The sequence below is a fragment of the Leptosomus discolor genome, chromosome Z (assembly GCF_034619465.1).
Source record: "Leptosomus discolor isolate bLepDis1 chromosome Z, bLepDis1.hap2, whole genome shotgun sequence".
Classification (NCBI taxonomy): Eukaryota; Metazoa; Chordata; class Aves; order Leptosomiformes; family Leptosomidae; genus Leptosomus; species Leptosomus discolor.
Window position 1 is genome coordinate 84709618 of NC_141419.1, and position 24441 is coordinate 84734058.

The 24441-nt window shown below is 43.0% G+C and overlaps 1 protein-coding gene across 1 annotated transcript in view; it reads left to right on the forward strand.

Annotated features, from left to right (window-relative positions):
* The window catches only part of KIAA1328 (KIAA1328 ortholog), a 175254-nt gene extending 158235 nt beyond the window's left edge, over nucleotides 1-17019 (forward strand). Inside the window, exon 11 of the mRNA XM_086479814.1 lies at nucleotides 16698-17019. Coding sequence (XP_086335940.1) covers nucleotides 16698-16911 — 214 coding nt within the window. The 3' untranslated portion in view covers nucleotides 16912-17019. The remainder of the gene's footprint in view (nucleotides 1-16697) is intronic.
* The last annotated feature ends 7422 nt before the right edge of the window (nucleotides 17020-24441 follow it).

The window sequence follows — 24441 nt, forward strand, 5'->3', positions numbered from 1 at the left end:
ACTTGAAGATTTTATTAAGTCACATTTGGCTGTATGTTTCTCTGTGTGTACTGTCTTGGATCAGTAGGGTGAGAGAAACACGCCTTGTAAGGAACGACCTTTGCACTGTTAGACTGACTTTTTCTGTTGCATTTCCAGAAGGGTTACTGGAAACGCATTACCAATAGTTCTTGTGTGTGTTAACTTCTGTGCCTGTGATCAGGAAATTGTGGTTTGAGATGAGCTGTGGTACTGAATTCAGATTTTTCCCCCCCTGTAGTTCAGACCAATAAATATATTTTGTAGAATGCATGCATGCCTGTCAGTCTATCAGGTATCTGTGAAACATCATAATGTACAATCAGCTTTATGATTTATGAGTTTGCAGACTTTTTCATACTTTTCGAAATAAAATGCTTCCTGCTTCATGCAGATTATCTGATAATTCAGTGTTGCACTATGTAGGTATATTGGTAGTATAAAGGGTGCTGTTTGTAACTTGCTTTGCAAGTCTCGAGTCTGATGTGGTGTGTTCTTGTAATACTGTCTGCACCCCTACATGTGGATCTGCCCGGAATTTTTCAAGCTCCGCTCTTGTTCCAATGACCTTGTCCTTGCTATGTTCTTCCAGCACTGCCTTTTTTTTTCTCTAAGAGGTGAAGCAGTTCCTAGAAGGGCTTTAACAGTGCTCCAGCTGCTGCTCATCCCAGCTTCTGCTTGACTTTGTTAATTGCTCTGTGCATCCCTGTTCTTCCCCATATGCTTGGAACTTGGAGGCTGCATATCCACCTCATTCACAGGCAACAAACCAACCTAATAAGAGAGATATCCTCTCCCTCCCCCTTCCAAGTTCAAATCTCTTTTAATCTTCTTTTTCCTATCTCCTAATGACATCTTAGCATCTAGATTTCTAGGCGTGAAAGAAGCCTGTGCTTCCTTAACTCAGCCTGCAGTGACAGCTAGATACTACTGTGATGAGCATCTTAAGGAACGTCTAGATCACTAAAATGTATAGGCCTATTGTAATTATCCGTACAATTTTCTTTCTTTCGCTCCTTCTGATTTGTTACGAACTTTTTAGCAGCAGACCATTTCTACCAGTGCACAAACCGTAACATCACATGACATTGACTTTACTCAAACCAGAAGATTTTTGTGCCAAGGTTGTAACATTGTATCATTACTTTATTGTATCTGTGTGAAAATTTTAATTTCACGCCCTGTGGACTTCACTGTCTCTGTGCACTCTGCTCGTGTTGTTGCATAGAAGGGTAAGTCCCTGGGTCACATGCATTTTGTAGTGTGTGGTTTTTTGTGTGGTGATTTTGTTTTGGTTTTTTTGTTGTTGTTCTTGTTTTTGTGGGGGTGTTTGTATGTTTTTTTTTTTTAAAGTAAGAGTTCTGTTCCCTTTGAGAGATCTTGCTGTAAAGTTAGCTGGGGTTTTCTGCCAGAAAAATCCTTGCAATCTTAAAGTGAAGATACTAAAAATATTTTTACTAAGTTTCTTACAGTGTGGCTATGACCATTGTATCCAAAAAGAATAAAACATGTATGGGGTTGTGTGCTACACTGTGATATATTGTGTATTAATATATGCAAGTGATTTGGTGAAGTATGTGGGGAAGGCCAGGAGAAGCTTTGTTTAAATATGTTGTCAGGATTCCTATACATCCTGGTTTTAATGAGTTGCAAACCTTTCTGGGCAGAAGCCCTTGGTTAATGTTTGCATTAGTTTATGGAGCTTCCTGGTTTGCAGGCATTAGCATTTTAAGCTTCCCTGGTTGCACCATGCCTGTACTGTGTGGGTAAGTCAGAGTCTGGTCCTTGGTCCTTGCCCTTTTGTCATATGCTGTCCATGAGGTTTGATGTGTTGATGAAGAGAAATACCCCACTACAAAGTCACAGAATAGCTGAGGTTGGAAGGCACCTCTGGAGATCGGCTGCTCGGAGCAGGGTCAGCTGGAGCAGGTGGCTCAGGACTGTGTCGGGTAAGGTTTTGAATATCTCCAAGAAGGGACACTCCACAACCTCTCTGGGCAATCTGTGCCAGTGTTCCACCACCTACATATTAAGAAAGCTTTTCTCTACTTGCATTTGAATGGAATTTCTTGTATTTCAGTTTGTGCCCATTACTTCTTGTCCTTTCACTGGGGACCACACAGAAGAGCCTGACTCCATTGACTTTCCTCCCCTAATCAAGTATTTATAGCATTGATAGTATCACCCTGAGCCACCATTGATGAAGGCTGAAAGTCCCAGGTCTTTCAGATTTTCCTTTCATGTCCGATACTTCAGTTCCTTAATCATCTTCATTGCCCTTCAGTGGACTTATTAGAGTGTGTCCCTGTCTCTGTTGTACCGGAACGTCCAGCATTGCACACAGCACTCCAGCTGTGTCCCACCAGGACTGAGTCGACAGGAAGGATCACCTCCCTTGACCTGCTGGCAGTGCTGGCCTTTGGCTGGCTTATGTTCAGTTTTTTGTCTACCAAGACACCAGGAGTGTCCAGGTCCTTCTCTGCAAAGCTGCTTTCCAGCCAGTCAAACCTGGCATGTACTGCTACCTGGAGTTATTCATCCCCAAGTGCAGGACTTCACGTTTCCCATTGTTGAATGTTGTGAAGTTCTTGTGGGCCCATTTCTCTTGCCCTTTGAGGTCCCTCTTTGTGCACTTTCCCCTCCCAGCCCAGAATGTATTCAGAAGAATATGGGAATGAGAGACCTAACATCAGCCGTTAAATGCCCTGCCTTATTTTGGAGTGTATCAATGACCTTATGTAGTTTGTAACAGAAATGTGGACTGTCCACAGGCGTATGGTTATTGAAAAGTAATCCTGCAGAGCCTGAGATCATCTTCGCTAGTTACTGCTGGGAATGAACAAACTAAAATTTCACTTCCCTGCCCACCTGTTCAGCAACCAAAAGTAGGTAATTTATCTCAGTGGGACACCTACCACCTGTGTAAAGCTTTTGAAAGAGGTTGTTAATGTGCGATGACTACAGCCAAGGCCTGAGCACCTTGTACTCAGTGCTTTACTGATGGATTTTTCTGTAGGCTGCCTTCTAACTTGGTACTTGCACAGTTTCAAGCCTATTCACTGCCTGTGTCCCTAGGAAGCTGTTGTGGTTTGAGCCCACCCAGCTGGCAACAAAGCCCCCCCGCAGCCACTCGTTCACCCCGACCTGGTTCCCTGAGGGATGGGAAGGAGAAAATGCAACCAAAAGGCTTGAGGGTCCAGACAAGAGGACAGGGAGGGCTCACTCACCAGTTGTGGTCACGAGCAAAAGACAGACTCGGCTTGGGGATGACAACAGACATTTAATACAAACAACAACCACTATCAAGGAGAATGAGAGATTCAACCAGGTCTTAAATACAACACACTTCCCCTCACATACCCCTCTGGCCTTCCCGGGCTCAGCTCTGCTCCCCCTTCCCCCCCAGCAGCGCAGGGGCAGGGAACGGGGGTCCCAGCCCGGCCGGCACAAGGGGTCTCCGCTGCTCCTTCCCCCGCAGGCAGAGGGGCCCTCGCAGCCCTCCCCTGCCCCACCGCGGGGTCCCTCTCCCGGCAGACATTCCTCCGCCAACCGCCCCAACGCGAGTCCTTCCCGCGGGGCCGCAGCTCCCCAACCCGCCCCAGCGCGGGGCCCTCCCGGGGCTGCCGCCCTCCCACCCACGGGCGGCTCCAGCGCGGCCGCAGGCGCGGCTGCTCCGGGCCCGGGCCCTGCTCCTCCGGCCCGGGGCCCTCCGCGGGCTGCAGGGCGACCTCTGGGCCCCCGCTGGGCTCCGGGGGCTGCAGGGGCTCAGCCGCCCCCCCCCCCCCGCGGGCCGCAGGGGAACCCCTGCTCCGGCACAGCCGCCCCTCTCCTGCCTCACCCACCGGGCTGGCCGCAGGGCTGCCTCTCTCCCACTCCTCTTCTCACTCACCAGAAAGAATCACAAACAAACAAACTTGTTTTTTCCACTGCCTTGGCCAGAGACATCTGAATTGAGCCGGGGGGCTTCTAGAAGCTCCTTACAGGAGCCCCCTCCCCTGCTACCAAAACCTCGCCAGACACAAACCCGACACAGGAGCTTACAAGACTTAATCTGCTTTGCCACACGGCTTGCTCTTGTGCCAACTGCGTGCAACTCCTCGCCAGCAGTCGCCCATCTTTGACATGCTAAACCAGCCACCAGCAACACACTGTATTTTTTACAGCTACAGTTTTATCTCTGTGACTTCTCTTGAATTATGTATCCTCATCTTTGATGTATGAAATCTCAGCTGATTTAAAAATTACCCCAGAGAGTTCAGCACACCTGGAAATGAATGAAGCAACAGATAGTCCCAACCCTTCCACACTGAGTGCCGAGTAGGAAGTTTTACAGAAATCGGGTACTGGAATACAATTTTTATGAGAGCGTTGTTTCTTCATGTATGGTCTGTGCCCAAGTAATCAATAGGTTCGGATGCCAAGTATTCAAGCTTAGTTGCAACGTTTGCTCTCAGGCAAACAGGAGTGAATGAGTTCAAATAAAGAGCTGGCAAAGAGGGAGATGGTGGTGGGTTGTTCTGTTAGGGCTATAAGGTACCCTAAATTGTGTGTGCCTCTCACACAAGGGAGGTGAGCAGAACAGAGCAAGTAAGTGCAAATCTGGCTGAAAAGCAGTTGCTATCTGATATGAGGCTTCTGAGTACATTATGAAGGAAAAAGAAGCAACTGAGCATAAACTACATACATAATGTCAGCAAGAGATCACAAGGCATGTAAAGCTTAAGCACTCTAGCCTATGAAGCGTACTTCAGTTTCTTCAGTGGGCGTTGTGGTCACTCTGCTCCCTGCAGAAATTAGGATTTAGATGAACTGCAAGATCCTATTCTTATGCTAGCGTAGCTGGCATAAAAGATAATGCCAGTTACTATTCAGTAGCATTAACGAAGTGATACCAATTAAAAGCTGAGAGCAACAAGCAGAGCTCAAGTCTGTGGTGCAGTCTGGCCAGAAAAATGGGCTTTTTGGAAGGCAAAGTGTTTCCGTTCTCTGTGTTTTGACTGTTACTATAACCTTAAATTTAAATTCCTGGGGATTTCTAGACAGTTTCAACCTGTTGGCTCACCACCACACCATCCTGTAAAACTTGTTTTACTCTCCTAACTCTCCTGCTACACACCCAGCTCATGAACAGAGAACAGGAAGGCATTGGTTTTTTGCTAATAAATGTTCTTTTTAAAGTCAAGCATCTGGCTGAATGCTTTCTTTTCGCTACTTGTTTACTTCTTCCCTTTCTCTTTTTCTCCCTGTTCCCTACCAAAGGATGGCTAGCACAAGCACAGGGCTATCGTCATGGTCTTGCTGTTCCAGGGATTAGGAGCTGGGAGATGTTTGCATTTACCTTTGGAGTGTAATTCTGACTGATGGGTTCTTATCAGGTGTGTCAAGTCCATCCATCCAATTGTCTATTTCTGTTTTGAAGACCAAGCAACCATAAAGTTGAAAACCGTGTTGTATTTTTGGAATCTGAAATTTCAGACAATGCATTTATGAATTATTTATGGAGAATGTGTTTTCAGTAATGTGCGGCATAAAATGGAATGAATGCGTATCCATACTTGCCCTGAACTCTCCAAACTGCATGCTAATAAACAGAATGATAACCTACCATCACTTTTTGCCCTGTAAGATTTACAGTGCAAGCACTTTTCTATGTGGTTTAATTCAAGTCAGTTTGTCAACTTAAAGCTCTAGTGTTTTGTTTTAAAGTACAACTTGGTGAGTGATTTTCTATTACTTAAAGAAATCTAACTGCTTTTTCCCCCCTACTTCAACCAGAGTTAGTGTCTGTAAATTTTTCTAGTCATGCTGGCATACAGCCACACTAAATTATGCTTTAATTCACAATTAGAAGGAAGTGGCAACTGTGCAGAGCAGCAAACCTTTCATTTAAAATGGCCATTATACAAGATAGTGATTCTAGAGAATGATTAAGATATTGAAGAATAATTAAGATATCTTTAGGTTTTTGGCCATTTAGAAGTGCTGGGCTTATTTAATTTTTTTAAACCTCCCTGAAACAGCTTTTTCCGTAATGACAGTAATACAGGACTCTATATTATCCTAACTTGGTGTTTACTGGTATTTGAATTGTCTAGTGGTAACTTGTTTTCACTGATATAGCTGACAGGGCAGAGATAATTAAGAAACAAAAGAACTTGAGTGCTAGATTTTGCTATTAAACACTCATGCCACAGCAGAAGAAATTAAGCTGACAAGCAGGAGAGGAACAGTTGTACAAATACACAGGAAGAGTTGGTGTTTAGGTACAGCAATTGACTGTATGTAAAATACTTCACCAGGGTAGAAAAAAAGAAAAGAAAAAGGTAAAATAAATAATTTCCAAGCACTCCCTGAGGCATCTCATTTCCAGGGTATAAAATAGAGAGCTTGCAATACTTATTCACCCTGACACAAAAAATGGCAGCAGGCAGGGAAGAAACCCAGCTCCAGTGAACCAGTGGCAGAACTTCCATTGGCTTCTGTAGGGTCATGATTCCACCTCAATATATACTTAAAACTACCGCAGTCCGATTTTGCTCCTCTGCTCAATGAGGTTTTAAATCTTGCACAGCTAGTAGCAGTTCTTGCCACAATGGTTAGAAAGTCAATGAAAGCTCACAGTTCAGTAACTAAATGACAAGGTAAGAAACTTTGAAATCATAAAATGGTTATAAGTGCATGACCTAAAACTATGCAGATCTCCCAGTGACTGTGTGACTGAAGCAAAAAGTTGATTTATTATCAGTCCGGATGGGAATTTGGACTGATCTTGTGAAAAAAGACAGATTGCTAATCCATGTAAACGGTGATGGACTTTGCAAGCTGTATGTGGTGCATTTTTTTTCCCTTAAGCCATGCCCCTTAAAATTGTTTTGTAATTATTTAGTACCCGCAAAGTTCTAGGCAGTGTACAGGGTGTAAGATAGTCCCAGCTTTGCTGAAAACACACTAGGAAAAAGAGTTGAAATAATAGAATCACAAAATTATTCAGGTTGGAAAAGACCTTTGAGATCCTCAAGTCCAACCATCAACCCTCCTGTACACCCGTAAACCGTATCTCCAAGCACCACATCTAAATGACCTTTAAACACGTTAAGGAATGGCAACTCAACCACCATCCTGGGCAGCTTATTCCAATGTTTGACAGCCGTTTCGGTGAAAAAAGTGTGGAAAAGAAATGAAAACTAAGGGACAGCACTGAGACTGGCAGAAAGGAGGTGCAGAATTGCACTGTGACTTCCATATGCCACACTTTGTCAGAAGCTTTAGTACATTTTAAAAGAAAAAGCATGGTTTTAAAGATGATTTATTGAATTGGAATTTGCTTTGAGGGGAAAGATGCTTGGGGACAAACTTGTAAGAGGGAAAAATTGAGAAGAAAGGCTATTAAGGCAGGAGAAGTAGGGGGATGAGGTATGGCGGAAAAGATGATGGCAGCTTAGTTTTGGCCCAGAACAAGAAAGGGTAAAGAGCTTGCTGAAGATATGCTGTGATGACAGAGTGCTTAAAAGGAAGTAAAAGTGAAGTATGCTCTGAAGTGAAAAGTAATTATGTAATGTCACAGTAGAATCAGGGGCCCAGGTGCTGCACATATACTGAAGTTCGTTTTCTGATCTGAAGAGCTTTCAGACTTGATGAGACAGAAATGGGTGTGTGGGAGGGGAGAGAAGGACAATACAAATAGAGTGACTGCAGAGGTGGTTGTTGAACTCCATGGTAGTTCCATGGTTCTGTAGTTTCTTTCTTGTATACTAAAACTTCATTCTGAATTATTCTTCTGTCACTGGCAGATCTGATTTAAAAGGTTTCTTTACTTCTCAGCACTCATGTCTTTGTTCAACCTCCCCCTTCCAGAATTATTACAACCTCAGTTATGCAATTCAGCTGCCTGCAGCTGTATCTTAAAAGAAACGATTGGGGGGGGGGTGTGGGTGTGTGGGGGGGGTGTGTTTGATACTGTTTTTTAGCTACTAAAAGCACACAGAGATGAAAACAATGAAGAAGCCCTTTTAGTTTTATTTGACAGGTTGGTAACGTGGCAGCAGAGTCTGAGTGAAAGTCCAATGAGGAAATAATAGAAAAGGCAGAGTTACCAGGAGCAGAGAGGTAGGATAACTGAGGGTTGGGGGCATTAAGAATGGGGGAGTGTGGAAAGGTGAGGAAAGTAGGTGTTGGTTTCTGACTAGTGGGTAAGTGAAAATGGCCTGTTTGTGTAGCAAGGAAGAATAAGAGCAGCAGTAACACTTATTTCAGTAATGACAGCCAGTTGGATGCTATCATAGGTGAAGCCAGGGTGAAAACTGAGGAAGAAAAATCTCTTGTCAGCCCTGCCTTAGGGTACAAGGGTTTTAGATGCTGTTGCTGGACCCGGTGTCCTTCAGTTGTTAGTAACCCCAGAAAAAGAGGCGTTGAGTTCATTGGTGCTGTATGTCATGCAGTATATAGGGATCTATTGCAGTGCAGTGTATCGATACATACACATGAGGGAGGGACCCGCAGAGCGATGAAACAGCAGCAAAAAGGTCGTTGTCATCTGAGTTTGCACAGACAAGCGTTACATGAGTGCTGGAGGGAGCTGATCTCCTCTCTGTTTCTATGTAACCCCCACCAGAGGAATATGGTGCTCATTTCTGGGTGATCGCTTACTGGAAAGATATCGTCAAAGATCGGAGGAGAATGGCAAAATCTGTTGCTCTGCTAGAGGTATTGATTTATGAGAGAAGATTAAAGTATGTGTTGCTCAGATGAATGTTGACTGAGACTGGAGCAGAAGGGAGAAACGTAGTATTCTTCAAATACTTAAGGAGTATTTGCACCAAAAAAGGAGACAGATTTCTTAGTACCGTGCCAGATCTTTTGCTGTAACTAATAGCGTGAAGATGGGAGGAAGAAAATCCTCTTTGTTTATCTCTAGCTGACTATCAGAAATATGTTCTTGTTTGCGACACATACTTTTCCTTCTACCAAACTCCAAAGCAAAAATTCATAGAACATTTGTGGCACTTTCCATGCTATTCTGTTCTTCTCAATTGCATGTTATATCTTTCCCACAGGACTTTGACTTACCCATTTAGACTGTGTGCTCTTTTGGAGAGATGATCGCTCTTGCAAGTGGTAGTAGAGTTGGTCTCCCTGATCCTGATCAAGGCCCTTTAGGTTATATCGTAGCCTATAAATAAGTAATAATGGTGATGAAAGCATGAGATGTATTTGGCTGTGGAATGGCTTCCCAAGGAGAATAGTGAGAGGCTGATTGTTAGCAACAAATGTGAGGAAGCACACTGTAGGGAATGGTTCTCTGTCAGCAGGGAGATGGCTGGATGATCTAATAAGTCTTTTCCTTCTCTAGGTTATGATTCTGTGAATACTGCCTCGGAGAGTTCTTCAAAAGTCTCTGATGCTATAAGCTCTCTATTAGGTGGGTGTGGGTTTTACAGCACTCCAGGAGGCTCTTGCTGAGGACACTGTGTAAATATATTCTGTTTTACATTGTGTGATGTATTTTAAATAAAAGGCTCAGATCTTTTTTTAATTGCTTTGACATATTCCGTAGTCTGATCTTTTTCTTTAAGAATTAAGAAACTCTGAGATGCCTTTGGAAAGTACAGACCCATTACAGGCAAGAACTATGTCCCAACCTGGAGTTGGTTTAAATACATATATAGCGCTGTTGAATTTGCTTCATCCTGTATTCCACAGTGAAATGTCTGCTCTGAGTCACAACCTGCATTAAATAAGATGGGAATCTCAGGCTAACTGGTACAGTGCCTTTGTCTCCGATTCTTGATTTAATCTTGTTAGTTCTCTTGATGTTTCAGCCTCAAGAATTGCACTTCTCTGTATTCTTTTTTTTTGGTTTTGGCATCTTGAGAGTCAGTACATGGGAATATCCCCCGAGGGTGTGTTTTGGTCACTGAACATGCAGTTTACCCATGAAAGACAACATCCTCTGTCCTGACTTGTGGCCATTCAGGGAATGACTGCAAAGTCATCTTCTCTTTGTCAGCTTTCATTTCCTATCCAACTATCTCTAACGTTCATTGGTGTGTTCATCTCAGGCTTGCTGGGCCAAATAGCATGCTCATTAAAACCTGGATTATACTCATACAGCAGGGAGGGAGAGAAGAAGGAACCTGAGGCATCAGCTCAGGCCTATGGATCCTGAACTCAGAAATCTCTTGACACAAAGAGGACACAAATAACTCATTTGTATTTTCAAAACCTTTGCCAAGGTTCTACACCAAAGGTTGTTAAAGAAAGCAAGTTTCTGCAGGATTGGAGGAAGAGTCCCTCTATGGATTTACTGCTGGTTAAATGATAGCAGGCAAAGGGATTTAATGTTGCAGAAGAGTCAGCATTGGACTCATGATGCAGAAGAGCCAGCATTGGGGTCCCCCAGGAACTCACTGGGCTGGTTGGTTCTTCATCAGTGACCTGGAGCAAGAAGTGAAGAGCAAAATCTCCTGGGTGACCTAGTAAGTTTGTGGATGATACTAAGTTCTTTCAGATAGTCAAATGCCATGTCAATAGCAAGAAACTCCAAAAAGGCATCAAAACTAAGTGATCAAAAATGTAATTTACCTAGGGAAGAGTCATATCAACACCATGTCTACATGATACTGAACTCAGAGCAGATGATTAGGATATGTGGAGTTCAAAGCTTCCTAGAGCTTCACGAAACCTTGTGGATACACAAGCCTTGGGGCACTCATGTTTTGATTTTGCTATGTACTTTTGGTCTTTGCCTCTCAGGAAAGACTTGGTGGAAGCTAGAAAAGGTGCACGGGACAATAATTTCATCAAGGGGATGAAACAGCTGCCATATAAGAAGAGACCAAAAAGCTATGACTTTGGACAGAAAAAAACTGAATGAGAAAATGGTCAGGGTTTGCAAAACTGTGAAGGTGGTGGATAAGTTGAATGTGGGACTGGTTTTCATCAGATCACATCACAAGAGAGACTAACTGTAATCAATCCTTAAAAAGCACTTGATGGCTCTGGCAGGATATCGGATTGAAACAGAAAACAAAAGTAACTCTTTTAATAGCAATGAACTTCCTGAGCTTGCTGTCACAGGGCGTTGTGGGAGCAGCAGGCTGAAAAAGGAATTGGGGAGATTTATGGACAGCGGATTGGTACGTGAATGTTGAAATGAAGACACCTTTAGCAGGCCTAATGCAACAATTGTGGACGCAAGAATAAAGAGGGCAGAAAATGGCTAGGACTTTTTAATTTAGGTAGAGTTCTGCCCTTCACCCGTAGGGCCTGGGTTAACTTGTGGGTGGGTGATGAATCATCACAGCTGTTTTTTCCAAGTAACCTCAGGCTGTATCACTAGTGTGGTGTCTTCTGGTTTGGGGTAGTTTGACTGCTGAGGCCACTTCTTATCTGCATCTGCTTTTTCCTCTGCTTTCATTTGCCCTGTTTGTTCCAGTGAAGTAGGGATTTGATACTTGCTTTATAATAACAATAAGCTCAGTTTCATTTTCTGTAAAATGGGTCTGTTTCCTACCCCTTGAATGTGATTTTAGCTGTATTTAGCATTTGTAAAGTGCTTGGAGGCAGCTGGTGTTTTATGAATACAAAATAGTGTTAGGCTTTGTACTTAGGCACGATACTGTACCATAATTTAAAGGCAATTCATGTAACATTAGTAAATCACTTTGAACTTTATGTTGAAAATATAAGCAGTAGTATAAAAATAAACCTTTTTATTTCCTCTAGTATATACAGTTAAATAAAGTAAGCCTATACAGCTACTAATCTCCAAAACCGTATTGCCAGTATGCTTTGTTGAAATGTCATCACCTTGCAGAAGAGACATTCTGTGTGGTTTGTACACATTTATGGTTGAAGAATAAATTTTCAGAGACTATAAATGAAAAGATATCTCTGAACATAGTGATCAAATAATATCTGACACTGCTTATTTAAAGAAATATACATATATCTCACTACCAGAGTATTTATGACTCTAATAAGTTTAGTTATTTTGCCTCATGGGGAAATTCCTGCTCCTCCAAATATCAAACTTGGTTGGGGTTGTGCTGTTTTTTCAGGAAGGAACAAATGATATTATTAGTTAAATGGGACTACGCAATATGAAAATACAATAAGTGTAGTTTAAAAATTGAACAGCGGGTAAGAAATATAATATATTTTACCAGCAATGGGAAATATACAGACATTAAAAATTCAATGACATATCCCAAATGTCTAAATAAATAAATAAACAAACATCACCGTTCAGACAATTGATGCAAGGATGCTCTGTGGTTACCTTCAAGAGCACCGTTCTCTCTAATATCCTGCGCAGTAATGAGTTCTGTGCATCACTTTTGCATAATCTGACCATTTTTTAGATACTGTTTATTGTGGGACTGTCTGAACGCTGATTGCCCAGCAGGTTTTATTAGACAGAATACCAAGTGGTTTCAGGTGATTTCTCAGCAACCATCCTGGGAATAAGTGATCTTATGGTTCCCAGAGCAACAGCCACATTTGTGTGTTTGTCATAAAAATGTGAGAGCTCATTCCTTCCCATTCAATTTAGAAAAATGGTACAAAGTAAGATGCACCTGTAGATGTTCAGAGTTGTATTCCTGCTGCACAGACATGAAACAGAAATACTGTGGGAGGCAGGATTTGTCTCTGTGCCAGCTTGTGTTCATTTTTATACTGTTTTACTCCTTAAAATGTGAAAGTTTAATGAGCTGTTCTGAATCGTAATGGTTTATGATGTTTCCTGTTTAGTGATGGACTACAACACTCCTTTAGATAAAGAGTTTATAAACTCTACTAGATACTTATTTAATTAGGAGCCAACGCTGAAAGTTTCTAATAAAATTTCTGAAAGGGCTTCAGTGACTGAAGAGCCAAATTTCCAGCAACCTGTGTTAATTGTACAGAAGAGGTTAAGGGAATATTGTCACAGCACTGTACAATACCTGACCAGAATGGATTTAGCCACCCAGGTCGCAGTTCTGCACTGACCCAGCTATACTGGCTAGATCCTGGTGGTACCTGTCTCTCAGACAGTTTAGGCGTGCTCCATGCTGCTCTCTGAACCGTATCTGGAGTTTTACCTTCTACATTAAATCAAAGGTTCAATTTCTTTTTCTGAGGTGGTGAGGCAGCGGAACAGGTTGTCCAGAGAAGCTGTGGCTGCCCCCTCGCTGGCAGTGTTCAAGGCCAGGCTGGATGGGGCTTTGAGCAACCTGGTCTAGTGTAAGGTGTCCCTGCCCATGGCAGGGGGGTTGGAACTAGGTGATCTTTTAAGGTCCCTTCCAACCCAAACCATTCTATGATTCTATGATTCTTCATTGAAAGAAGAGCTTCAAAATTTATGTTGGCCTGCTCTCTCCATTCCCATCTCTGTCCCCTTGCACATGGCCCGGACTTCCTCATGCTTTGTACACTAATTCTTTGTGTTCTTTTGTTGAGACTTCATGATAAATAAGATTCCATTCTCCAAACTTTAGCTGTCTAAATAGTTGAGACTTCTAATCCAACCTTGTAGAGTTTACTAATTTTCTTCTCCCGTGATGAAACATGCAGACTTTCAAGCTCATGGAAGTTAGGTGAAAAAATATACATGGGGGAAGTGTCAAAAACAGCCTCAGAAAAGAGATTGTTTTCCAGTCTCTTGCGGAGGTGCTCATTGACTTTCCAGCACACTGGCAAATCTACTAAAAAGGTGAAAACAGACTGAATTATCACCATCCTTAAAGAGACAGTTGCCCAACTCATTTTCCTTCTGCTGAGAGGGCAAAAAACCCCATCAAAGAAAATGTTTGTAAACATCTAGCACTGATGGGGCATTTGGTTGCTTGGTTTGGACATCTGTAGGTGAGGAATTTCTGTGTATGGCGTAATGTACAGTGCTGGTACTTCCGCAGAACATTTGGGAATTTTTTCTTTTTGGGAAGCATGAACAATATGAGGGCACCCTTGGCTGTTAATTTGCCTTAAAAGACCATTCAGTATTCACCAGCCAAGTTTGACAGATCAGTTTTCATGTTTGAAATGTTCTGACTCTTGGGTGCCTGATCCTGCAGCTTTGACTTCACTGAAGCCATTAAGCGTCATATTAATAGTAATAATGAAGCCTGTTCTTACTTACACATTTATTCGGATCATGCAAGGAATACGTATCTTGGGTTTAGAGAAAGCTGAGTTTCAGGATTTGAGCATTCTGACCGTGTCTCTTTAAATATTCAGATACAAATAAATGGTGAAAAAATTGTCTTTATGAGCTTCAAACCATTCTAGGTCTACTCTGTTGCCTCTAGCCAGATGCTGTCTGATGTTGCATAGACAAACCAGGGCAAACCATTATCACGGGATTAAACACTAAATACCTGCACAGAGCATTCTCTTTATCAGATAGCGCTCAGTTAGCAGAGTTCATTCACTTTATTGCATATATAACTGTGGTGTCAAATAGACTGATTTACAACACCTGGTCCTTTACATAATCTTTGCTATTTGCTGCGCTTGTAATCTGCCAAATCATTTAGCCTTCCTGATAGCTGAAATGCTGTAAAACTTAGATAAACTTGCAGAAGAAATGAACTCGAAGGTACTGCTGAAATCTAGGGCCTGCACATTTGCTATAAATGCACTGGCTGGTTTGGTTTCCCACTACCTAATCTGTGATTGAATGTGGCTGCTGGAGAAATTGAAATTTTATGATAGCACTACAGTCAGAGGAGATAAGCATTTGTATGCTAGACTAGATTAATCTAAAAAGAAGTTTTAGGTGTGGCTAATGAAACCAGTGCATGTGTTAACTGGGTTTCTTTGGGGTTCAAAGCATCTGTGTATATCTATATAATAGATTCTAGTCCAAAACTTCCTCTACGTGAAAAGTCTAATATAGCTATCTGCTAGTTCTCACTGTGGCTTATGCCATTTTACATTGGAGATGTCTTTAAGAAGCCTCAGTTTTGAGAGGGTACCTTCTGAATGCTAAAACAAACAACAGAGCCCTCTAAAATGGTCTTGCTTGTCTACCCAAAACCCCCATGTCCTTCTGAAATTTTTGTTTAGGGTAATTGTGAGGCTTTACATTTGCGTAGGGTTGTCCACTTACACAGTCCAGTTGAAACAAAAATAAAGCTATATTTTTTTGCACTAATTTTTGGCTACTAGGAGTGATTTAAACAGACATGTAGACAAGCTTAAAATGTGAAAAAGAAATTTGCAAAATGGGTTTCTGGTTGGGTGAAATGAAAGCTAATACATGCACAGGAAAATAAAACAATCTGTAGATAGGAGGGAGCCCTGTGAGGACCTAATGTCAAGTAGGACTGTGTTAGAAACAATGGTGACCATCAGCTTGGAAAAAACAATAAAAAATTGAAGGGAATGAAAGAGCTGACTTTTCCAGGCAATCATAGCATAACTCCAGTGGTTGCTGTTAACATCAGTATTAACCCATCAGTATCACAGTTAACTACTTTGAGCTGAGGAAGTGTTTCTGTGTCTCAGACATAACTACGAGTTACCTTGTTATGGTCAGTTTTCTGATGATGTTTGGGATGTAACTCTCACTGCTGGAGCTCATGAAGGATATTTTGCATGGTGTTGCTGGTTTGGGGAAGGAAGTCTTTTCACCTGATGCTGCTGCTGCGTGATGCTGTTGGACAGTGCAAGTGGTAGTTGGCTGCTGCTAACTTTCACATTCATAAACGTGGGTGCTGTGAATAATGTTCTGTGTGTGTAAGTCACTGAATGTGAGAATTATTTCAGCATTGAGGACATAAGGCAGGTTGGTGCTAACAACAGGATGGATCAAAGGGGACTTTTGGGTAAAACTCTTGAGTGATTTCTCTTAGACTGGAGAACAGCCTCCCTGGGGACACAGGGGAAACAGTATTAAGACATTTAAAATTGGACAGGAGAAAATATATTGTAATGATCAATCCTGTGCTGGTATTTAGATCAGGTCTTGTCTTGTGTGAATATTAATAGGAAGGCTCTGTCTGAAGTAACTGCCATTATTCAGTGTGTGTTACCAGCCAACGTTGGCTTGCAACCTTCCCCCACATCTGTACTCAAGCTTAAAGGACAGTCTGAGTAATGTTTAGCATCTTTGCCTTTTCTCTTGGTGCCTCGAGTGTTGATTTTGTATTGCCTTGCTTAGATTATATTCCCCCAGTGCTTCTACCAGACAGGCTCCATATAGCGCATAGAGATTTACAGGAAGCACGTGTAGTTTGTGGCAATAATAATAAAGTCTCCTGCTGTTTTCAAATCCCTGGGAAACTAAATCAAGTGTACAGGTCTATTCAAAAAGGTGCAGCATGTGTATAAGTCACTTTACCATTACCTGTGTGAGTCTGCCTTGTACCTATGTGGTGTATTTGGCTGTCATATCTCTGACGTCTGTCCTCAGCCTCTGGAGCGTGACTAAGACATTACACACCCCAAATGGAAAAGCTGATGAAACAGCTTAAAATAACCTGAGCACCCATGCTTTGCTCACCTCTTTTTCACTACCTCTGTCTCGGTATTCCTCGTAGGGAACCCATACAGCAAAATTTGTTCTGTGCTGGTGGTGCCCATCAGTCAAATCTAGGTCTGGTCTGAATTATGAAGGTAGGAAGACTGGATTCAATTCCTGCATGATGCTGTGATACTTAACGGAGCTCCATTTTCTTGGTGTGTTTCTCTAGGTACGAAGCCTGTCTTCTTGACCTGGTTGAAGCTATGAGTCCGATATCTGCCTCAGGACACCTCTGCAGAGAATCTTATGACAGGAATAAAATGCACATGCCTCATCGTGTGAGCCACAGGCCGTTGTCTTGGTACCAGAAAGCTTGCAGCTCCAGAAGCAGAGCAGATGAGCTGGAGGAGAGCCGGCTCCTCGAGGAGATTTTCTTCATTTGACACACCTCATTGGTCTACAGCCCTTCTGTGGAATTTTTAGGACCCTTTTATTGCTGATTTGTTTGTGTTAAAGCACCATTTTTAAATTATTTGAGTGACAACTACTTGTCTTCCTTTTTTTAAAAGATAGCTAATTAGCATCCAGTTTCATTTTGGATTTAGTAATCAGGGTGCAAGAACGTTGTTGGGGTAGACCAATCAGAAAGCATTAACTTTCTTTCTAAACCTTTCATGTGCCAAGTAATCCCTCTAAAATAGAAATTTTTTTAATCTACAACATTTTTTAATAGATTGAAGTTGCAGTTTTGCCAGCCTCATATCAGAAGTATATTTCATTATCGATTTTTAGCTCTAAAGCAGTTTGCAAGAACTGCCTAACATTCAAGAACCATTATGTTCGAAGTAGATTATTTTCTAATTAAACAAGTCTGTTTAAAACCTGGCATATTATGAAGGTGCAAGCACTTTAGTACTTTTTTCAGTGATTTTATGATCTACTTATTCCTTCAACATTCTGATATTTAACACGTTGTGGTTTTAGGGGGTATATTGTAAGCTCAGCTATACAGCGTCTAGTAACATTAACAGGTGATGTTGCAGGCATCCATTTGAAATATATTCCTCTTTAATTCAGTGCTATTTGACAGAGTTTATGTGCTGGGTGGCCTAACCCTGAAATAGCAGAACACAGTCAGATATTGTAGTGGTCCAAAACCTATCTGATGTACTTTTCAAGATGAAATATACAGTCGCAGTATAAGAATACTACAGTATACAGTGGTAGTCTAAGAACAGTCTTGAAACATTTTCACTGACTTGCACTATTTTGATCCTGTATCCAGGCTCCATTGTAAATAAGACAAATCAGTAATTATTTCCAGTAGCGGCTCGCAATGCACATTTCCCTGCCGGCTTTAATTATTCATGCTGTATCTATTTCAGTTTATTTAAATGCACTTCCATCTACTGCATGTACTTGGTTATTTAAAGAAATGTGCCGAATTGGTAAAAATGACTGCAGATTACAGGATTAATGGTCATTTTCTGCACAATGCAGTGTTCATATTTTATTGTAACAGTAGCCACCGGCATGTGTTCCTAGAAATATGAGGCTAAAATGCTCATTTTGCACAGTAAAATTGCAGTGAGAGAAAGGTAGAATTGAGCCAGTATGGGCAGGTTCTAGGCCATTTGCTCCCAAACACCACTTCGTGGGCCAGTACAGATTTTCTGACTGTCTCTTGAGGCAACTCTGCTTATCTTAATGGCAGCAAGTTGCTGTGCTGATCCCTGGGGTATCACTGCTGCCTGCCTCCGACACACTCACTCCCGTGCAATGCTTGGTGCTCCGCGAGGAGCTAGCAAGGCACGGCAACGAGGCCCGCGGTGGATCTCAGATGAGAGCGTCAGTGCAGGTTATCTAGCACACACCCACGGCATCACCGTGCTCTTCTTATAGCGATGAAACAAAAGGAGAATGAAGGGGAAGATGAACCTCAAGTTACTCTGAGGTGCTTCATTCAGGCCCAGTCTTAATCACAAATTAGGTGCCTATTTGTGCATCCCAGATGAATTTTAGAAGCTGCTTGGAGGAGTTTAGAGGAGGGCAGCGGCATTACTGGACCAGAAAATTAGTACTGTCGAAGGGCCCTCCTGCTTGGTCTGTCCTGCTGTCAGTGAAGTGTTATAGTTCCTTTGAATATGCCCATCTGCAGTGGAATGTCCCTGTTGTTCTGCTCCCTGAGCCTGTGAAGGCACAGGTTTCTGCTTAAAGCCCAAAGATGTATTTAGAGCCCTGACCAAGTATAACAGGTGGGGAAACAGATTTTCTCATTCTGCTGGCTGAATAGTCTGCTTCTTTAAGAGGGCAGGGAAAAAAGAGAAAAAGGTACAAGGAACAGCAGGAAAACTGTGTAAAACCATGAAGAAATGGCCACCACGTAGATCTTGGGGTTCTGGGTTGGTTTACAGTGTTTTTTAGTTTTGTTGTGTTTTTTTTTTTTTTGTTAAGGTTTGGCATTTGCAGAGAAACAGTTCTCTGATTTCTGTCCAGTTGCTTCTTTTCTCTTTTCCAGATTGACAGAAACTTTAATTGCCTTTTCTAATAAGTTCTAACTGGCCTTTTGAAACAACAAAATATACATGTATATCTCTTAAAGGTGCCTTTGTGTACCTGGTTGAGAACACTGTGCAGGAGCATTCTGTTCTTCGGTTCTTTGTGGGTGCCAATATTTAACTGCTTTAGGATTCCTTTGATCCATTTTGTCCATTAACAGTTCTAATTCTGCGGGTGACTTTTGACTTGAATCTATATTTTGGTAGTAGCTCTTTTTAAAAGGACATTATTGGGGATGTGGGTTCTGCGCTCAAGGTGCTGTCCCACAGAGCTACATGGGAGGCATACCTTTGTGAAGCAAAGATTACTAGAATTCAGATGGGTGAAGACCTGAATGTTTTAACTGTCTGTGAGATGGGGACAAAGAAACAAAAGCTATTAATTTGGTAGACCCTGTGAAAAATAATTTTTTATAATGCTGGCTTTTGCTCGAGTTATCAGCAGTACGTTAGGAATAGTGTTTAGCAGTCAGTGCAAGCAAAGGTATTTTGCCATGAGGCACTACAAAGTTGAAGTTATTAAAACATTTATAGCCTTAGAAAAAAAAAATCAATGATTGTCAAATAGGAAAGGACAAAATCAGTAGCTGGGACTGGGAGGGGAATTGTTTTCCATCTGCTAAAACAGTAGAGGAAATGCAAAAATTAAACTAGCAAAAGCAATCACTTGACAGTGTCCTTTTAAGTTTAAGCTCCTATATTAGGAGGCTGCCGCTGGGGAGTTAGTCCAGCCATAGATTGTTTGTCCAGAGTGTTCTCAGTTAATATGCTTCAGCTACACATTGGGCTGTGTTTTACATGAGGCTTTGTGCAGTAACATGAATTCTGCTAAGGCTCCCACCCGTGCCTTCACTTTGTGTTCTTCCCGAGTGGCTCGTGCACACACACTTCCCAAGTGTTTGTGTAGTCAGCGCTTTTGTGCACCTTGCATGCCATGGACCTGTAGCAATCAGACCCTTTCTGCTTGTAGCCTCTCCAGTCTCACTGTTGAATCCCATCCAGATCATCTATTTATATATGTATGTGAGGTCTTAACCTAATAAATTATCTGGGGGGTTTGTTTATTCTTCCAGACCTTTATTTGACTTATCTTCCGGTTTGTTTTGTCCAGCTCAGGTGTCAGTTCTGCCACAGGCGATATGTTTGACTTTCCGCATCATCACACCATATATACTGTGAATCTCCAGTTTGCTAAGGTAGATGAGGAACTCGTTTTAAGCCTTCTCTTCCTCTCCAGGACATGGGTTTTGCTGTGAGAAGGAGCAAGACCTGTTTTGGAGCTTGAAGTGGGGGAGAGGTCTCAGAATACAAAAGAGAAGAGAAGGGGAGAGCCAGCGCCATGGTTTGGGACAAAAAGGTGGAATTAAAGTGTAAGGAAGAAAGGATGGAGGTGAAGGCGAGAAAGGACAAGGATGCAAGGCAGAGAGCTGTACCAAAGGATGACAGAAAGTGTAGGTTGAGTGGAGCTGAGCCAGGTGGTAGAGACGACTGATTAAAATATAATAAGTTGATAGAGGTGAATTTTGTGCTTGTATCCTGGAGTGAACAATGTCTTCAAGCACTGGTTCCCATAAGAGGCTTATGACTCCCCACTCCTTTTCCAGATGACGTTCCTGCATTTGGGGAGCTACTGTCCACAGGACACCTGGCAGATAAGGGAGAGAAGGAAATGACCTAACATGAGCTTCTCCCCTTTAGAGTACCTAGACGGGGAGGCCGGAGCATGAGGAGGGTAATAGGGTGGAACCAGGTATAACCCAGGCATGGACTGAATTTAATTGGTAGCAAGGGATGGTGGTGTGGACTTAGATGGCAGAAGAATGTGAGACTGGATGTCTCAGCAAGAATCTGAATGAGGGAGAAACAAACAAAATAAAATTTGCAGTGATCCAGTGAACTGTGGAGGTTTGGTGTTAAGGAAGAAGAGGAAAGGGCTTAGCTATGCTTGAGACAGATTGATCCTGAGATATCTAAAAGATATCCCTTGAAAGCACACATGAGCCCAGGGTTAAACTCTAAAAGTTGCAGCAGAGGTTTTCTGAAATATGACCTCCACGCGGTGACTTGAATTTGTACAGTCTGAGGGGGAGAGAGCACAGCCTGGTTAGTTAGGAACCTCCTTTTTCACTGTTACCGAATTTATGAAATCGTGTGCTAATTAGTGTATGATTTGTAAATTTACATAACTGCATGCTACATAAGACAACACAGAATATTGAATGAGGTGATTTAAACCAGCAGAAGCAGAGGAGCAGAAGCTCTGACTGGGTGGCTCTCCTCTGGAAAACACGTCTCCCCATCCATAGATGCTCCCTGCGTCTCTTGAAGGCTTATCTGCTCACAATGGCAATAAACATTTAACAGTGTTGTGGCTCCATGTAGCTGTGAGAGAACAGGCTACCTTATGAACACCTTTGGCATGGCTGTGTAGCAGAGCTTTCACTGTGATCCTTGGGGAGGGTGTTTGGAAGCAGAAGTCGGCTGAAAAAGAGCAAGAAACCCAACTTGGTCAGTGTTGATGCTTGACAACTCCCACACTTGTTTGCAGGGGATGCTACTGCATCCCAGCTACAGCGAGAGGGTGGGGACATTGGGGAACGGGATTTGATACCCAGATCTGGGGAAGCTGCTTTGCCTCCCTCCGCAGCGTGCTTTGGGTTCTGCTGGTGAAGTGTGTTTGCTACAACATCTCGGAGGGGCTGTGACTTCTGTTAGCGCCTGCAGCAGAAGGTGCTGGACCTATCCACCAAGAGTTTGTCTGTGAACTATAAGCTGTATGAGCAGAGGCACATTGGCCAGATGTTCCCATCTAACAGAAGCCTAAACTCTCAGAATTCATATGTTTTGAGGCTTGAAGGGGTCATTCCAGGTATTGGGGAGTTAAACTGGAGAAATTCAGATGTCACTGGTGGGTAAGACCCTGACATATGTGAGGTGAGAGATGCCCAAACAGTCCCAGCAGACAAACCGATCCACAAGCTGCAGCAAGAACCATAAATTCTTAGTCTTCTTAATTCAGGAGTCATTCTGAATCTGTGAAAGAAACACTTTATTTACCCACCCATAACATTCAATAACCAGACTTAGAGTGTAAGTTCATTCTTTCTGGTGTCCTGTCTGCAGAAAGGAGGAAAGTGAAAAATTGGAAAAAGTTATCTTTCCTGGTTGCTTACTGGCAACTACCTTAAAACCTTGAAGTGTGGACTTGATTAAAGCCGTTGTCTAAAGACGGTGTCAATGTCATGAGCATTAAGGACAATGTGGGAACTCTTTTCCTCTGCTAGACCTGGTAAGGAAGGAAAGGACAAGGTGAATTCAGACACAAAAGCTGGTTCTTTCTCAAGCCAGAGCTGACTGAGGAATTTGCAGTGAAATTTTTAAAGCACCTTGTCAAAGTCTTCCAGTGTTTAACTATCCTTGCTGCTATGAAACTGCCTTATTTTGAGGTTAAGTTTGTCTGCTTTCCAGCTGTTGGACTTAGTTGTGCCTTTGGAAGCAGGACTGCAAAGTTCCCCTGTGTCAGACAGTACGTACCCCATACACAGTGGTAAACTCCCAGTTCAGCCTTCTCTTTGACAGGATGGGGTCCATTACACCTTGTATCCTAATGTCCGTTTTCCAGCCCCTGGATGCTCTGGGGGCCCTGTTTCTGAACTTTCCCCAGCATTTATGCATCTTGACAGGTTTACACTACAGCAGAATGCCCAGTTCCAGGTGCTATTGCTGTGAGTGGTGACAGTGTGACCTCGTTCTGCACAGTATTTCCCTTTTGACACCTTCAGGAGCCTTGTTTGGAGGTGTTGGGCTGGATACCCTGTCTCGTTGCACTTCAGATCATGGCTCTGTTTCTTGGAAGCAGAAAGTCTGTGGGTAAAACCAGGAGACCCTGATAAATTTAGAAGAGTTGAGGAGGAAGAAATAACGTGAAGTAGAAACACTAAGTAGGAAAAAAAAAGATTGCAGGATTCAATTTGGGATGGACTATGAACCTGGGGGTGCACTATCTGTGAACTCAGCCACCTTGAAAACAATCAGAAGGACACATGCTTGACGGGATGGGGGAGACCCAGACAGCAGAGACCCTCAGAAAGCGAAGAGTGAACAAAGCACAAGGCGATCATACCTGGTTGCAACAGAAACAGACGAGAAGACTTTTGAGCTGCAGGTGAGGAGGCGATGACATCTCCGAATTGCAGAGGAAATGGTTCCTTGTCAGTGGGTCTGCGCCCCTCTATTTGCAGTGCTGCCTTCAGCACAGGGATCTCATTACTAGAGAGTTTACTGGCAGATTGGAGGGATTTCAGTGAGGAGTAATAAAAATGATCAGGGACTGCTGGAATTGACATAATGAGGAAACAAGATGAGAAGAGTCAGATATTTATAGCTTGGGTGAGAGAGACAATTAAAAGGTGGGGTGGGAGATGGACTGGGTGACCTGAAAGCCTTGTCTGTTTCTAATAACTTCTTGTCGTCTGCTGTACAGAGGACTTGAATTTACCAAGGCTGTCAATCTGACTCTTAACAGCCCTCACTTCCCATGTTGAAAAGCTCAGGTGGGTGTACTCTGGCTGTGTTGACACTGTCAGAATGTCACTGGTGCTGTACGTTGTTTAAAAAAATAGTCATCAGCCATGTGGTGGAAAAAAATTGACACACTGACAATAAAGGGAAAAAAATTAGACCTTCATAAAATAAAAAGCCATTGAAGACCTTACTGAGAGCAGGAGTAACTGGGAAGGGCTCCCAGGTTGTTCAACCGGTGATGCTGAGCCCTCCTTGCTGCCTGCGCAGCGGCCTGTCGAGTGGAAAGGTCCGTGCAGAGGGAGCAAGTGTGAGCCTTTTTCTCTGCAAGGTAGGTGCTGGTAGCAGCTGAGAAAAACCACTGCTCTCCAGTACGCGTAGATGTGCATAGGCTGTTGTCCCCGAGAGCTGCTGAGCTCCACGGACGGCTCTTGGGGCAAGCTCTGTGCCAGCCAAAACTCTGCTGGTCACACCGGTGGCTCCGGCCACGTGTGGGGTTTCCCTTCCCTGTTACTGCTCCTACGCAGCGGGATCCAGCCCTGGGGGACGGGCTTTCCTCATGGCACGGCCCAATTCGCTGCTTCACCCCTGGGGATTCCGGCAGCTGGCCGTGGGTAGGTGTTAGCGCATAGATTTTTCATCCGTATATTCCCCTATATTTTTGCACAAGCCCACTAAATACATATTTTTACGTGTATCCTACCAAACATGAGCAGCCATTGCATTCTGTTTTTTTCCTGAGTTGGAGACCCCTGAGAAGAGGGATAGTGGCCTGCCTGAATAATTACACAGCAGCCTTACGGTGAGGGTTATTTAAAACCTTGACGGAGATCGTGGCTGACTCGCACCCTCCCCAGCGCTGCGGAGGAAAGAGCCCCAGGTTTGCTCTGGACT